The following is a 13,982-nucleotide window of genomic DNA, read 5'->3' as shown; positions in this document are numbered from 1 at the left end:
AAAAAAAAGGCTACAAGCAGATAGTGAAACTGGGTAAAATTTTGGTTATTGATAAGGGAAATATTCTTAAGGGAACAAATGTGTGATGAACGAATCTATTCCAAAGTGCAAATTAAAAGAATAGTGCACATTAAAAAAATTAGGAGGGAAAATTATGTTTTCCTTATACTGTATTATTCAAAAAAATCCATGAAAACTTTAATTTTTCCCAATACATGTCATGACCATTTAGTGGGCTATAAAATCAATTTGATGGTATTTGTATTTATTTTTAATGAGATACATTAGCACATAAAGTGTCAGAGAGCAGGGCACCAAAGGATTAGTATTTTATTGTCATTTTTGTTCCCAGTATATGTGTGTAAGTATTGGTGTGGGTGTGACCTTGTACACAGGGTTGCAGTATGAAATGCCTATATTACCGTATGATGTAGTAAAAACATTTGAAAACAAGGTTTCTGATCCATATAATGATATGCTATCAACACAGCCGAGTATGAATTATTTTTAAAATTCATTATTAAATAAAACAAAACACACGTAAATTGTGTGTGACTTTTCTGAACAAAACCATAATAAGACTATTTTACCATCATATTCTCAGAACTTACATCCTTTGCTTTTACATGCAGTTTGGGCAAAATTCAGTCCCCCTGGAATGAGAAACCACACATCTGTAACCAGTTCCATCCTTCTCAGATTGACAGATGACCCTCAGCTACAGATTCTGATTTTTGTATTTCTATTTATCACCTACATGTTGAGTTTCACTGGAAACCTGAGCATCATCATCCTCACATTAGCAGATTCTCACCTTAAAACTGCGATGTACTTTTTTCTTCAAAATTTCTCCTTCTTAGAAATCTCGTTCACATCTGCCTGCATTCCTAGATTCTTGTACAGTATATCGACAGGTGACAGGACTATTACATATAATGCTTGCATATGCCAACTTTTTTTTACATATGTTTTTGCAGTAACAGAATTTTTTCTCCTGGCTGCCATGTCGTTTGATCGATATGTAGCCATCTGCAAACCCCTGCACTACATGACGATTATGAGCTACAGGGTCTGCAAAAGGCTCGTCTTCTGCTGTTGGATGACTTCTTTGTTGATCGTATTGCCACCACTCAGCTTGGGACTGGACCTGGACTTCTGTGCCTCTAATGCCATTGACCACTTTGCATGTGATGCTAACCCAATGCTGAAGATCTCATGCTCAGATACATGGCTCATAGAGCAGATGGTTATTGTTGGTGCTGTGATGACTTTCCTCATGACTCTGGTGTGTGTGGTTCTGTCCTACATGTACATCATCAGAACAATTCTAAGACTCCCCTGTGCCCAGCAGAGGACAAGAGCCTTTTCCAGCTGCTTTCCCCATATTATAGTGGTTTCCATCACCTACGGCAGCTGCATCTTTGTTTATATCAAACCTTCAGCAAAAGATGAAATGGCCATTAATAAGGGAGTAACACTACTCACTACTTCCATTTCCCCCATGCTGAACCCATTCATTTACACTCTGAGGAACAAACAAGTGAAACAAGCCTTTAATGACTTAGTCAAAAGGTTTAAATTGCTGTCAAAGAATTAGGGGAATGTTGATGTCAGTATCCCTAAGCATATTTTCTTCAGTTTCTGTCTAATTTTGCCTTTTCCTGATCTAGATTTGGCATTCCATTTGGTACCATCCTTGGTCAAGTCACCCCTTTGATCTCCTTACAGAAAAGCTTCTTTCAGATGATAATTGTAATGAAGAAAAATGAGAATAGATGTCTCAGGAAATCTAAGCATGACTTCACTCCTAACATTTCCTTTCCAATTCTAAGAGGTGTGGGAAACTTATCTTAAAATATTAGTACATTAGTGAAGACCATTCCTTTAAATAGAACACATACAAAAAGCAAACCAAAAACCTTACTTAAATAAGAGACTTAACTCTGAAAAGAATCAATACCTGTTTAAGTGTTATAAGAAAAATTCCATAAACTGATGAAATACTTTTAAAAGAGGAATAAGTATAAGATTTAGAACTTGAAGAAGCATTTACTAATGGAAAATCTTTGAAATCTCACAATTCACATATTTTATTGACTGGATCCTATCTAATATGAAAATTATTTAAAATTTGCCCAAGGGTCATGAATTAAATAACAATGAAGAGAGAAATGCACTTGTAATTTCTGTTAAAGGTAAATCCCCCACTGAAGTTACATAAAATGTATTTATATTGGTATCCCAATTAAATTGTTTAATCTTGTATGTAGAGTATTTTAGCAAACAGATGGCAGCAAGTCCAAGAAAACTAATATGGGGCTAGAGGAGTAATATATTAATAAACTTTTAGCCAATTATGCTAGGAATGAACAAATGAGAAGCAGAATAAAATGTGAATACAAATATCAATGTGATGATATGCTTTTTTAAATGAAAAATATGTCAAGAGACCAAATTACCCACCTATTTATAATCCCTCAAAGAAACACCAGCATTTCATTATTCAGTACATTTTGTTCCAACTTCCTCTTCCATAATGCAACATAGTAAAATTTCCTTTGATCCTTTTTCCTGTATTTCAGGCCACTTCTCCTTTCATGGACAATGTAGGCATGAATTTACCCCCATTTTTCAACTTCCTAACCTCCAGTTTAGATGACATTCCCACAAGTAATTTACTGCTGACCTTGTCTTATGATTCCACCAACAGTACCACAGGCCTGCATTAGTCCAAGCATTCTCACTACTGTCATCACTTACCTGCTGCTTTCATTCCTTACCAAACTGCAATTGCATGTTTACTTCTCCTTATTCTACTCTCAACGGCAAATACATTTGACAAGGTCTCCTCATAGGCCAAACTCTAGAAAGCTTTATGCCTGACACAGACAAATATTAGGTGCTTAACAGACAATTTTCCAATATGATGGTTTGAAACTTCTGCCGATGCAAAGTGAGAACAAATATGTGAATAGAAAAAACACAGAAGTAACATTTGACATGAATCTGTGCATAACAGAGTGGGTCAAATTACATTTCCAGAATCTCTCACCCAGCTTTAGCGCATCTCCATATCAACAGGTGTTTCCAAGGGGTGGAGAGAAGTAGTCCATCTGAACCAGAAAGGTTGGGGGGAGTATTTGGTCACTTCTGGTGCAACAGGAGAGAGAGAGACAGACGCGGGTTGAATGCTTGTAAGCAATAAACGGGTTTTGAACTTTATTTCTCCCTTTGACTGATTTAAGTTTCAAAGGTATTTTGCCCTGGGATTTCCTCTCTGGAGTTACACCTGGCGGTAGTTGGCAGGACCTCTGAACCTGAAATCTGTCTAAACGGGTGTGACCCTTTGGTGGGCTGACCCTAGAGATAGTGAGGAGATGCCTAGAACCTCCAATGTAGATAGTGGGAAGGCACCAGTGGCTGCAGTAGTAGAAGGTGCAGCTTCACCTGGAAAGCCCCTACCTGTGTTGCCTACAATTGGGGAGCTCTTAGTGGGGGAACTGATCTGGCATAAAGTACCTCCAAGAGGGTTTGGGCCTTCCCCAGAATTGGGGAAGGTTGGAGACATCAGATGCTGCAAAATTAGCCCACTGTAAGATAGAAGGGTGCTTAGAGGCCTGAGTGTCTTTGTAGCAGCTGGCATTGTAGGATCTTTGTTTGTCGAGATAGTGGAAAGGGTTATTGAGGAGAGAGACAGACTTGCATCACTTGGAGGAGCTGGGTTGTGACCTATGGGATGCCCTTAAAGAGGAGAGACCGTTATTGAGACAATGGATCACGCTTCTGGGATGAGGCAGCAGAAGCCACATTGCAGAAGGTTGTTGGGTAGTGGAAGGAAGGAGCGGTGCCTTCAGCCCTGGAGATGGTGGGGGAGCTGGAGCTGGGGGAGGGAAGAGGTGGTGCAGAGGATGAAGAGGCGGGGCCAGGAACTGATCTGCTGCCACAGCCACCGCCCGAGGCACCAGCCTCTACTGTGTTAAAAGCCCACGTAGCCCTAATTAAAAAAATAAAATGAAACAACGGCAGGATCCTCAGTGGGAGGAGTCACCCCCTCTCCAGTTTGTGGAGCACACCATGCTCCACCCCTACACCCAGGATGAGCTGGTTGACATGAGCATCCAGTACAGACAGAAGCTAACCGAACCTCTGCCTGCATGCCTTTAATGTCTCTGGGATATGGGGGTGGAAAATATTATCATGTCTGGTCCTGAAATGAGTAGACTGGCTTCCCTGATGACTCACCCTTCCCTCTGGCATCCGTTGCAAAGTGCCCATCATGCCTCAGGGAATCAGACACCTCTGGCTTTTCTGACAGCTGCCATCAGGGCAATTTGGCCTAATCAGGGTGATTTTTCATACTTACCCACTAGCTGGAAAACATATGTAGAGCTCCAACAGGTATGGCAGAAATTGGGCATGAAAAATATTGTCTTTAGTATGGACATCAAGACTCCAGTGAGGAGTTGTTCCAAGTAAGAATGAGAAATCTGGTGCTCAATACAGCTTCCACATCTTTCTTTGGGTCCCTAGTGACTACTCTTGCCCCCCACATAGGGCAACCCAAAGTGAGGCTACTTGAACTTTAGCAGATCTGGGGGAGATTGAAACAATAAGATCACAGAAGTAGGTACAGGCTATGACTGAAAGGAGAGGTGCAAAAGACCCATCAAGGACCCAGATGAGGGTTGATTTGATAATGGCTGGGGTAGTGAAAGAAAACTTTGATGGACAGCCCATAGGAACTTGTTAGAACTGTGGCCCCAATTAAAGCCTGAGCAGTGCATCTGGCTGCTGAGGTCCAGGACACAGAAGCTGGAGTCAAAGCCTCACATCCGGCCTGAGTCCCTGCAAACTTACTGGCGGAAAGTACTCAGCATTTACTTGGGCCCCTCACCCCACAGGAGGGCTATTGGGCATCATAGTTTGAGTCAGGGAGGCAAAGTTCCCTATCTTGGGGGACATGGTAGGGAACAGATGCCACATGTAGAATTAGCAATTCCTTGGTACCCTGAATTGTCAATGAATTGTGCAAAAAATGTACAATGTGTCTTGATGCTAGTGAACACAGGAACTGAGTGTTCTCTAATTTATAGCAAACCAGAGCATTTTCCTAGAACGTCTGCTGTGATAGATGGCTATGGAGGTAAGGCAATTAGAGTGAAGAAAGTCCAAATCCCACTAGGGCTGGGGTGTGTACCCCCAAACGGTATATACTGTGTACATTTCTCCCATCCTTGATTATACTTTGGAGGGAGATATCCTGCAGGGCCTGTGGCAACATACCACTGCAGGTGAGTTCAGACTGAGGATGCATGTGGTAAAGGCCGTTCTGAGGGGACATGCTAAGCATCCCCCTGTAGCTCTGACTTTACATTTGCAGATAACAAATACTAAGCAGTATAAATGGCTTGGGGTGCACAAGGAAATTGGAGAAGCTCTACAAGAGTTGGAGAATCATCAAGCCAACTCACAGTTCTTTTAATTCCCCAGTGTGACCAATTAGAATGTCCAGATTGCTCCTGGCATACTACCATGGACTACAGGGAATTGACCATTATGGATACACTCAATCATGAACTGGGAACGTATAATTATATTGTAGACCTGGCTAATGCTTTCTTCTTTATTGACATAGCACAGAAAAGTCAGGAACAGTTTGCATTCATGTGGGAAGGCTGGCAGGGAACATTCACTGTCCATGCACAGGGATACCCCCACAGACCAACCATATGTCATGGACTTCTGGCCGCATGGAAGAAACTGCAAACAATGTGGTTGTATCACTACATTATCATGCTCACATCTTATTCTCCTGCAGATTTAGAAGGGTCAGTTCCTAGACTGCTGCAACTTCAACAAGAGAAAGGATGGGCTGTGAACAGCATCAAGGTTCAGGGACCTGGGTTGTCTGTAAATTCTTAGGGGCTGTGTGGCTTGTAAAACTAAAGTTATCCCAGAAGCAGTCATAGACAAGGTCCAGGCTTCCCTCCTCCTACAACTGTGGCAGTATTACAAGAGTTTTGGGGTCTCTTGGGCTACTGGAGATTATTTATCTTGCACTTGGCACAAATTCTGAACCCCTTATACTGGTTGGTACAATACGGCATCAGGTGGGACTGGGATGAAACATGTGCAGCTGATTTTATTGCTGCTGACAGAACAGCAAAGCAACCAAGGCCATACAAGCCTTGAGTGTAATGGACTCATGAACATCATGTGAGTTAGATGTTCATGTAACCAAAGATGTTTATGGATTGGGTCTTTAGCAGCGACTTGAACATGCCAACCTACTGGATTCTGGTCACAACTATGGAAAGGAGAACATTTCTGGTACACCTTGACAGCGAATCAACTGGCTGCTGTGTATCATGCCTTGCTGGCTATGGAACCAATCACTGGAAAAGCTCCAGCTAAGGTAATAACCACCTATCCTATTGCAGGGTGGGTGCATACTGGACCCAAAGGCCATTGAGTGGTGGGCACATTTGTTTGCTCTGGCCAAATGGGTTGCATACTTACAGCAGCATAGTGCTCTGTCTTCCAGCCCCGCAAGTGGAAAACTCCAGTGAGTAATGTGGCCAGTGACATACAGTATTGGAATGCAGAAAGAACTTGCCTTTGAGCCATGGTAGCCAAGAGTCCTATCAAGGGAGAAAAGCCCCTCTACCTGAAGATGCTGGTTAAACAGATAACTCAAGTTGTGGGCACCCTCCAAAGTGGAGGGCTGTGACTTCCCTCCTAAGACTGAGACAATATGGATGGAGGATGGAGAGTGCAAGAGCAGTCAATGGGATGAGTTTCTGGCAGTATGGTTCACGATCACCCAGGAACCCTACACTATAGTTGTCTGCACTGACTGCTAGGCCATCTATCATGACTTGACCCTGTGGCTATAACATGGTCCCGTACTATCTGGATGGCTGGTTACCAGCCCCACTGGGAGCAAGAGTTGTGGGAACACCTACGGGCCTATGGGCCTCTGATCAGACTAGGACAGTTACCGTACAGCACATGATAGGCCATTTGCCTTTGGTGTCCCCAGGGAATGATAAAGCAGACTTATTATTACAGGTCTGCTGCCTAGAAGGAAAGCCTACCTCAGAGGTAGTTCAATGGTTACATCAGAATCTGTTGCACACAGGGCAGAATACAATGTTAGCTGTAGTCTGTCTTTGGGACGTGGTGCTGACCTTTTAGGAAGTCAGCAAAGCCCAGAAGGAATGCCTTGTGTGTTCTAAGAGAGACTTACACTGAGTCCTGCAGCAACATGGGACAGCAGTAAAGGGGCTGATACCCCTTGTCAGGTGACAGTAGATTATATTGGGACCCTGCCAATATCAGAAGGATATTGGTATACCGTGACTTGTGTTGATGCAGCTACTGGACTATTCTTTTCTTTTCCTGTACATCTTGCAGACAGGAAATGACCAAAATGTACCTACAATGTCTCTTTGCAGCCTGTGGCCGATTGCAGGTGATTGAGAGTGATCAAGGCATCCACTGTACTGGACGTGCAGTACAAGAATGGGTTCAGCAATTAGGAATAAAATAGAAGTTTCATGTACCATATAACCCTATTGGGGAAGGCATGATAGAGAGGTACAGCGGTTTGTAGAAATCTGGTCTGAAGTCAGACACCAATAGTCTTTCAACAGGGCTTGTCATCTTGCTTATGGACAGACAGTGCTACAGCATTTGGGTGAGAATCCCTGAAAGAGAGCCTTGAGTCCTGTGGACATACTAACACACATTGTTGTCGGTCCTATACAGTTGTATATGAAAACCAAAAAGTAGTTATTGCAGTCATGATATGGCCTGCAGTGCAAAATCTTCCTGCCAGGCCCATTTGCTTTTAACCCTGGAGGCTCTGTCGAGTGGACGTGATCCTGGAGCTTTTGACACATGGACCCGTGATAGCTGGCCCTTCTGCCACCTTTGGAAAAAGGTCTGGAAGCTGGACTTCTGTGTGTTCCTGGAGTAACTGCAGAGTGGTCCCCAATGATCAAAGTAGTGTTCCCAAAACGATTGGGAGGTAAGAGGAAGTTTTCTTTTTATGTAAATGACCAGTACATGTACATCCTGCAGCAATATATGCTGACCCACCTGTAACTCCCACAGTGATGGGGGAGAAGGTCTGGTACCCATACCAGGATGAGATCCCATTCCTGCCACTGTGCCATCACAGAATCACTCTCTTTCATGCATAATACCTGATGGATAAGATTTGCATATTCTGGTATTATTGAAACATGTATTTTATTGCCTTTAATGTTATTTTCTTCTATAATCTCTGTGGCTTTGACCCTCCCCATTTCTTCAGATGCTACCTTCTGTCAGCTCTGAACTCCCTAACTACTGGCTTCCTGTGGAATGGCCAAGCTAAGAACTTAATCTGCATAGGACTTTGAACCTTGGAAATTCTCTGGATTGAGGATTATCATGATTTTTTTTCTGTTGTTGTTGTATGTTTTTAGTCTGGTTCCAGTACTCCTGTTTTCTTGAACAGGACCCATTGCAGAAGATGGGGAGTGAGTAGATTGTGAGGTGAATTTTCTGAAGGGTGGGATGTAGATAAAAGCGCAATACTTCCAGAATCTCTCTCCAGTCCTTAGTGTGTCTCCATGTCAATAGGTAATTACAAGGAGCTGTTGGCAGCTAGGGCCTATCTGGACTGGAAAGGTTTGATTGGGTCCTTTTACAGTGGGGTTGGGTTAGATATAAGAGAGCAGGGATAGACAAATGCTTTAAAGTAATAAATGGGTTTCTTCCACTTTATTTCCCCTTTTGATTGATTTTGGCCTCAAAGGTTATTTGCCCTGTTTTGGTAACATATTTATCCCCCCAGAGTTACCAGGGGACACAGAGATAGACAGGCTTAGAGAAACAGAGTCAGGGGCACATTCACATGGGTCTGTTTCCATGCTTCCTGTCTTATCCTTTGGTCTATTTTTCATACTACTGCCAATAAAATTTTGTTCTTTTTCAGGGGAGTTTTTCTAGACTTAGTCTTCTGCATTGCCAAACAAATTTTAGAATCAGACTTTTACTTAACAGAAAAATGGTGTGCTAGTATTTTGATAGACTTTGTGAAATGGATGGATTGATTGACCAAATCAATGCAACAATTGGTCAGTGTACAATTTACATTTGTAGAGTATAGAGTCTTCCAATCTATTAACATGGTGTCCCTGTTCACTCATTTAGTTATTCTTTAACTTCTTTCAATATCTTACAGTTTTGCTTTTGAGTGCATATTTGTCTGTGCACTTAGAATTATTGGAAATGACAAATTAAGTTTATTTATAAGTATTCATTGGTTTTGAATGATATTATAAAGGGAATGATTGCAAATACTTATCTTCTAATTTTTCACCTTCAGTACATAGGAGCAAAATTGATTATTGTGTTTTGACTTGTTGTCCATGAACTTTAAGTTGTGTAATAAATTCTAAAACTTTTTCTTAGATTATTTTGGATTTTCAACATAGACTTAAATTCTTTTCTAAATTAACAACTTTATGCATTTAAAAATTCTTACATCTATTATCCTTTTCTGTTAATTGTTCTATCTAGGGCTTCCAATATACTGTTGAGAAAAATTATGTATCAAATGTCATTTTCTTATTACAGACTCAGATGTATGCTGTCAACATTCAACATTGAGCATGATGTTTGCTAAGCATTTGTGGGTATGTAAGCAGTTTGTCAGATTAGAGAAGTTCCCTTTTTTATGGGTTATCATAAATAGATGTGGAATTTTATACATTCTAAAAACAACTGAGAAATTCATAGGATTTTATTCATATTCTATTAATGTGATAAAACTGTATTATTTTCAAATATCAAACCAGCCTATGATCTCAGGAATTAATAGAAGTGTATGTTGGTTACCATCCTTTCTGTATTGCACTAGTCCTATGTTGTCAACATTTGTGTAGGACATTTATGTTTAATCACAAGAGAGATTATTCTGAAATATTCCTTTCCTGTAATGTGTGACAGGGTATTATTGAAAAACAGCATCATTGAGATATAATTCATACGCCATACATTTTACCCAGTTAAAGTGTATGATTTAATGGTTATTAGTATATTCATACATATGTACCACTGTCACCATAGTCCATTTTGGGATATTTCCATCACTTCCAAAGAGGCCCCCATTTTAGCTTTCATGTCCAACCCATGTCCCCTTCCCATCCTTAAGCAATCACTAATCTGATTTCTGTCTTTATGTATTTCCCTATTCTGAGGTTTCATATGAATGAAATTATATGATATTTGGTCTTTGTGACAGGCTTCTATCACTCAGCACAATGTTTCCAAAATTCATCCAAGTCATAGCTTGTATTAGTTCTTCATTTTCATGGCCTATATCATTCATCAGAGTATTAAATATAACCAGTCATGCAGAGATTGCCATATTGACTATAGTACAGGCACAGGCTTAAACTGGAATAGGACCCCTTTGAAATATAAATGTATATGAATCTAGCACATTTAATGTATTCATTCATCCACTGATAGTCATTTGGTTCTTTTGTACATTTTTGATTTTGTGGTTAATGCTTCCATAAACACTTGTGTATGGGTTTTTGTGTGGATATATATTTTCATTTCTCTTGGGTTTATGTTTATGAATGGAATTGTGGTGAATAGAGTCCTATTATACTCTACATTTAATCTTTTGTGTAAGTGCAAGACTTTTCCAGCATGGCTGCACCATTTTACATTCCCACCAGCAATGTATGAGCATTCGTATTTCCCCACAACTTTGTCAGTACTTGTTAATATCTGACTTTTTTATTCTATCCATCCTATTGGCTGTGAACAGGTATCTCGTTCCATTGATTTGTATTTCAATGATGATTAATAATATTCAACACCTTTTTTTGTGTTTACTAGTAATTTGGATATCTTGGATGAAGGATAACATTATTAGCTATAAGGTACATTCAGCCACATGTAAATATATGTATAAATATATAAATCATGTATACAGATAAATGTGTGCATTAGCGAATTTTCACCAAGTGAATGCATCCTTTTAACCATAGTCAGAATAAAGATAAATCATTATCAAAGAATCCCCTTCCATACCAAAGAATACTTATCTGTTCAAAGGTGACAGGAGTCTTGACCTTAACAGTTGCAATAATTATTTTTAACTTTTCTTGAGTTTATTTAAGTCAAATCACACAGTTTCTGGTTTTTTTGCATCCAAAATTATATTTGTGAGCTTATACATGTTGTTTTATTAAGTCATTGACCATTTCCATTGCATAAATATATACCAATTCATTCTTTTACTACTCAAGATCAGTAGGGTGATTCCAGTTTGGTGGTATTTATAGGGAATGCTGCTATGCACATTTTTCATACTTCATTTTTTGGTGGTATTTATTAGCAATGCTGCTATGCACATTTTTATTCTTCATTTGAGGGACACATAAATATTACTTTTGCTTCAGTATTGTATACTTAGGAGTGCTATTATTGTATCAAAGGTGTATGTTTTGTGATAATAGGCACCAGAAACAGATCTCCAACATCATGGTACTAATTAGTGCTCTCACACCAGTGGTACATGAAAATTCTAGCACCAAATCCACAGCAGCGTGTGATCTTCTTTTTTTTAATTTTAGATATTGTAGTGATTTTGGAACAATGAAAAATAGGAAACAAGCAAAAAGATGATAAGTGTAAATCTAAATGTGCAAAGATTGTCATATTAGATGAAGTACAGAGTCAAACTATATGCTTATACTAGGCATTCTTTTGAAATACAAATATACAGATATTTTAAAAGTGGAGGTTGGAAAATTAACAAATACATAATTACACAGAATATTTCAAAACCCTTTTTTCAAGCATTGATAGAGCATGTCCAGAGAAATGGAAAAGACATAGAAGGCTGCAATAATACTAACAATTGCCTTCTCCAAAATGACCTTTAGGGATAACACCCCCAAAGTGAAGGTGAACACACATTCCTCTTAAGTGCTCATGGACAATTTACCAATATAATCAATATTCCAAAGCATAACAATATCTTAACAAATCTGGAGATTTGAAATGTAAGAATATTCATTCTCCAAAAAGGAATTCAATAAGACCTAGAAATAATTAATGTTTGCTACGCTTCCATATTATGTATACTTTTGGTTTATTTATTTTTAACTTTAAAAAAGCTTTTAGTGGCTAACCTATTGTTTAGAATATTGGTTGTTCAGTAGCATTGTGTTTAATTTCCACATATCTTGGATGTTCTAATTTTTACAAAAATTTTATTTTGGTATCATTAATCTACAATTACATGAAGAACATTAAGTTTACTAGTCTTCCCCCTTCACCAAGTCCCCCCCTCCACATACCCCTTCACAGTCACTGTCTGTCAACATAGTAAGATGCTGTAAAATCACTACTTGTCTTCTCTGTGATGCACAGCCCTCCCCGCACCCCCCCCACACTATACATGTTAATCTTAATGCCCCTTTTCTTTTTTCCCACCCTTATCCCTCCCTTCCCACCCATCCTCCCCAGCCCCTTTCCCTTTGGTAACTGTTAGTCCATTCTTGGTTTCTGTGCTTCTGCTGCTGTTTTGTTCCTTCAGTTTTCTTTTGTTCTTATACTCCACATATGAGTGAAATCATTTGGTACTTGTCTTTCTCCGCCTGGCTTATTTCACTGAGCATAATACCCTCCAGCTCCATCCATGTTGTTGCAAATGGTGGGATCTGTTTTTTTCTTATAGCTGAGTAATATTCCATTGTGTATATGTACCACATCTTTACCCATTCATAGACATTTAGGTTGCTTCCATATCTTGGCTATTGTAAATAGTGCAGCAATAAACATAGGGGTGCATCTGTCTTTTACAAACTGGAATGCTGCATTCTTAGGGTAAATTCCTAGAAGTGGAATTTCTGGGTAAAATGGTATTTCTATTTTGAGCTTTCTGAAGAACCTCCATACTGCTTTCCACAATGGTTGATCTAATTTACACTCCCACCGGTAGTGTAGGAGGGTTCCCCTTTGTCCACAACCTCGCCAACATTTGTTGTTGTTTGTCTTTTGAATAGTAGCCATCCTCACTGGTGTGAGATGATATCTCATTGTGGTTTTAATTATCATTTCTCTGATGACAAGCGATGTGGAGCATTTTTTCATGTTTCTGTTGGCCATCTGAATTTCTTCTTTAGAGAACTGTCTATTCAGCTCCTCTGCCCATTTTTTAATTGGATTATTTTCTTTTTGCTTGTTGAGGTGTGTGAACTCTTTATTTTGGATGGTAACCCTTTATCGGATCTGTCATTTATGAATATATTCTCCCATACTGTAGGATAACTTTTGGTTCTATTGATGGTGTCCTTTGCTGTACAGAAGCTTTTCAGCTTGATATAGTCCCATTTGTTCATTTTTGCTTTTGTGTCCCTGGCCCGGGGAGATATGATCATGAAGAGGTCACTCATGTTTATGTCTAAGAGATTTTTGCCTATGTTTTTTTCCAAGAGTTTAATGGTTTCATGACTTACATTCAGGTCTTTGATCCATTTCAAATTTACTTTTGTGTATGGGGTTAGACAGTGATCCAGTTTCATTCTCTTCCATGTAGCTGTCCAGTTTTGCCAGCACCATCTGTTGAAGAGACTGTCATTTTGCCATTGTATGTCCATGGCTCCTTTATCAAATATTAATTGACCATATATGTTTGGGTTAATGTCTGGAGTCTCTAATCTGTTCCAATGGTCTGTGGCTCTGTTCTTGTGCCAGTACCAAATTATCTTGATTACTATGGTTTTGTAGTAGAGCTTGAAGTTGGGGAGTGAGATCCCCCTACTTTATTCTTCTTTCTCAGGATTGCTTTGTCTATTCGGGTCTTTGGTGTTTCCATATGAATTTTTGAATTATTTGTTCCAGATCATTGAAGAATGTTGCTGGTAATTTGATAGGGATTGCATCAAATCTGTATATTGCTTTGG

The 13,982-nt window shown here is 39.5% G+C and overlaps 1 protein-coding gene across 1 annotated transcript; it reads left to right on the top strand.

Moving 5' to 3' along the window:
- The first annotated feature begins 658 nt into the window (after positions 1-658).
- On the top strand, positions 659-1,597 carry LOC140843881 (olfactory receptor 6C2-like). Its single transcript, XM_073214292.1, has one exon. It carries the CDS (start codon positions 659-661, stop codon positions 1,595-1,597), a length of 939 nt encoding a protein of 312 aa, XP_073070393.1.
- Positions 1,598-13,982: the final 12,385 nt, after the last annotated feature.

The sequence above is a fragment of the Manis javanica genome, chromosome 10 (genome assembly GCF_040802235.1).
Source record: "Manis javanica isolate MJ-LG chromosome 10, MJ_LKY, whole genome shotgun sequence".
Lineage (NCBI taxonomy): Eukaryota > Metazoa > Chordata > Mammalia > Pholidota > Manidae > Manis > Manis javanica.
Note: the sequence above shows the minus strand (reverse complement) of the source record. Positions and strands in the feature narration are given on the sequence as shown.

What these genes read in the sequence shown, in the direction of transcription:
- LOC140843881 (XM_073214292.1), top strand. Translation starts at nt 659, where the DNA reads ATGAGAAACCACACATCTGTAACCAGTTCCATCCTTCTCAGATTGACA.